This window comes from Bidens hawaiensis, unplaced genomic scaffold (assembly GCF_021521415.1).
Source record: "Bidens hawaiensis isolate Kalapana, Puna unplaced genomic scaffold, B.hawaiensis_p1.1 tig00026403_1, whole genome shotgun sequence".
Lineage (NCBI taxonomy): Eukaryota > Viridiplantae > Streptophyta > Magnoliopsida > Asterales > Asteraceae > Bidens > Bidens hawaiensis.
In genome coordinates this window covers 254,506-258,322 of record NW_027494247.1, presented here as the reverse complement: position 1 = coordinate 258,322, position 3,817 = coordinate 254,506, and the positions used below count along the sequence as shown (strand labels likewise).

Here is a 3,817-nt window from a genome sequence, read left to right as displayed (position 1 = left end):
GTCTACAGTTCCAACAAGCATATACCATTAATTAGGATGAAACACCACTCTTCTAAGATTCGAATAAATAATTATAGACGAATGATTAGCTTATCTGATTTTTCGACAAACGATTGCACTAAAACGTGACAACACTACAAGTAAGAAAAACATATTAAACTCCTAAATTATATTTTATTTAGGAATAAAGAGTGTATGTATTCCTATGTTCTCCAATAAAGTACGCAACTATCCTGAAACCATTGACTTTTGTCATCCCAACAAACACCTTTTACTTTTTTTAATTAAGTTTCTATAGAATATAATACTTTAAAAAAATAAATAAAGGAAGCAAAAGAAGAACAAAATTAATAATTTCAACAAAATCGAATCTTTCAGATATGAAGACTTCTTTCTTCTCATTTCTCTTTACACTTTAGTCCCTTCTACTTTAATTAATTACATAACACACCCTCAACTTTTCACATCTCATACTTATTGAATCTATAACTTGTTCAAACTAGACGGAAGGGGCGTCGGTGTGTGACGATGATGGTGGTGACGGTGTTCCCCGTCGTATGTAACAATAAGCATCTTTGAATTCGTTAGGGCTACCTCTACACACTTTCTCGCTCGACATCCTTTTACGGAATTGCACTTGTAGTATACTCTGCAAAATAAAAAATAAATTTCAATCTCCGCAATATTTAAAATAACAAACATTAATTAGGGTAATAAACTGTAACGTCCAACAACTCATGTACAGTAATGTAATAATCTAAATATTTATGATACTTTATTTATTTTCGATATAAACACTATTTTTTTAATATGAATTTAATTAATATTTAAAAAACAATAATAATAGATCGACTATATTTCCGGTTAATTACCTTGGAAACGGTGAACCGTCGGCCTTCTTCTCACCGTATTTCTTCCACGAGTAATCGTCCGCCGGAATACTTTCTACTTTCGATCCGATTATCGGAATCCTTCTAACTTCACGTTTAGATCCAGTTTTCCTGAACAAACAAAAATCGAACATTATTCAGTTATTTCAATGAGGCTAATAAAACACGTGTTTGCTAACGTGCGCCAGGTAACAGAAAATTATACATTTATTTTATACGGCTAGATCAACATATAAAAAATGAAACTGAAGCGTACGATAGACAAATAGAGCATGCATTGGCTAACATGCGCCAAATAACAGAAAATGATTTTGTTGCATCAACATATCAAAATGAAACTGAAGCGTACGATAGAAAAATAAAGCATGTGTTTGCTAACGTGCCCTAAATAACAGAAAAGTATTCTGTTACATCAACAGGTCAAATACGAAACTGAAGCGTACGATAGGCAAATAAAACATCCATTTGCTAACGTGCACTCTGTAAAGTGTAAACTGCTAATACCTTTTCTTACAGCAATGGCAGGCAGTACGAGATCCAGATCCTTGCAACGAAGCTGACGGCGTATCCGTACCTAACCGTTTCCGGTGAGACGACGGCAACGGCGGCTTCCTTGAAGAAAACGACGGCTCCGGAACCACCATACCTAACGCCGACAACTGCCTACCGTTCGAAACACTTCCTTCTACACTTCCTCCAACAAACGACGAGTTCATCGACTGATACGACACCGTTTTATTATTATTATTAATATTATTATTAGTTTCCGCATCCGCCTTAACAGCCGCAACTGATTTCACCGTACAGCATTCATTAAAAGCCGCCGGAGACTCAATTTTCGCTATATTCATCGACTGAAACGACGCCGTTGCATTCAAATTAACAGCCGTAACTGATTTCACCGTACTGAATTCATTAACCGCCTCTAGCGACTCATTCTTCATCAAATTCATCCACTGAAACGACGCCGTTGCATGCGTATTATGCGCATCTGCATCCGCCTTAACATCCGTAATAGATTTGTCCGTACAACGTTCCGGTGACTCATTTTCCGTCAAATTACCTTCCGATGGCTTAGAAACCGACGGTCCACGGCGGAACCGAGCGTGTCCGCTGCGTTTGAAGGCGGAAACAGCGTGTTTGAAGCTATCCGAAACGGCAAACTCGTGGTTGTTGAGGTTGAAGATGCGATTGAGGTGCTCTACAGCCTGAATTCCGACGAAATCAACCGCCATTGATGGATTAATTAAGAGGTTGAATGAATTTGGGAATTAGGGTTTGAAGTTGAAGATTTGGGGATGGAGACGGGTTATTAATAATGGAGTAAAGTCAAAGATGGGGAGAGTGATCGGACGGTGGAGATTGGTTTGACTTTCTAAGATTTATTAAAGAAAGAAAGACAAATGAGCAGAAGTATTATTTCTCATAAAGTCTAACAAGGACTATATTATTGTTATATTAAATATTGTATATTGTAAATATTAAAATGAAATATAATATATTATTGAGAATAAGGAAAAAAGTTGGAAAGCATATGTTAATATTAAATCTTGATTTCACAAATCTTGGTTGATATGTTTATGATTTTATTCATTGATTTGGAAAAATATTTGTTATTATGTGGTTTTAACAACGTTTTATATGTGAAGTTATTTTAATTTTTAACTGTCTAATGGAAAATTCTTAAAATAACTTATATGAAGAAAGAACTTCTTAAAATGGACTTTTTTTTTTAAGTTTTAATATATTCAGTCCTAACTCCATTTTCACGTTTAAATATGAAAGTGAACTAACACATTCAAACGACCCAATTAGAAATTGACATGTGGTTCCCGATGAGATTGAGGAGCTACGTGTCAATTTTTAATTGGGTCATTTGAGTCTAATCGTTGGCTTTCGAATTTATGCGTGAAGATATAGTTGGGATGGATTATTTTGGAAAATTTTCAAATAATGAGTCATTTTGAGAACTTCTCACTCCAAATAGATTATTTTGGGAATTTTTCAAATTTTAATCAATGAATCACTCAATCATCTTCATTTTATCATCAAGAAGAAACTCATCATTGGTGAGAATAGGGTTATCCAAACTGTTCGCCGCCCGTTTTCGTTCGCTCGAAAAATGCTCGTTCGATTTCGGCTCTGTTTGGAAGTGAGACGTTCGGCTTGGTTCGGTTTAAAAAAAACCCAAGCACAAGCAAAGCCTCGCTCGATTTGGTTCGGTTCGTTTGCTCGAATTATTTTTTATTTATTAGTTTTATATATAAACTTTATGTATATTTATAAAAGTATACTATTTTTTTTAAAAATTGGTAACTAAATAATAGATTATTCCTAATATAACAACTATATCAATATAAGCGGGATTAGTTATCACCGTTATCTCTGGTTTTTTAAGCTTGCTATAATAGTAGAATCCTGAGAATGCTGAAATATCAGATTCCGCATCAGCCAACTCAGAATCGAATTCTTTTGTGAGTATATCTGAAATATGAAAATTGAAAACATACTTACCACAATCAATTTGATCTTTGATTTTATGATATTCTTCCTCAGTGATTAAGATTCCTAGTTTTTAAAATGTCCCTTTTTCGTGTTGAATTCAAAGTTCAAATTTAAACCATAGTCGCTCGTTTTATATATGTTTCGTTGTTAATTTTGAGTTTTATACATTTTAAAGGTGAAAGTTTAGACAATTTAGAGTTGAAAGTCTTGAATTAATGATATTTTGAAATTTTAGAAATTTAAAATTGGAAATTTTGTACGAAATCAAGCAAAACCAAACCGAACCAAGCCGCGCGGTTTCAAAACCAAACCAAGTTCAAGCATAAAGATATTGCTCGTTTCTTTAAATTCAATCCGCTCGGTTCGGCTTGCTTTCAAACCAAACCAAGTATGAGCATGCCCGCGCTCAGTTTGATTCGGTT

General features: G+C 34.4%; 1 protein-coding gene across 1 annotated transcript; it reads right to left on the bottom strand.

Annotated features, from left to right (window-relative positions):
• Positions 1-349: 349 nt before the first annotated feature.
• Positions 350-2,165, bottom strand: LOC143573388 (putative WRKY transcription factor 11). The gene is made up of 3 exons (XM_077058280.1): positions 1,395-2,165; positions 873-1,001; positions 350-649 (listed from the first exon to the last, which is right to left on the bottom strand). Exons 1-3 carry the CDS (start codon positions 2,123-2,125, stop codon positions 484-486), a joined length of 1,026 nt encoding a protein of 341 aa, XP_076914395.1. The 5' UTR covers positions 2,126-2,165; the 3' UTR covers positions 350-483.
• Between the last annotated feature and the right edge of the window lie 1,652 nt (positions 2,166-3,817).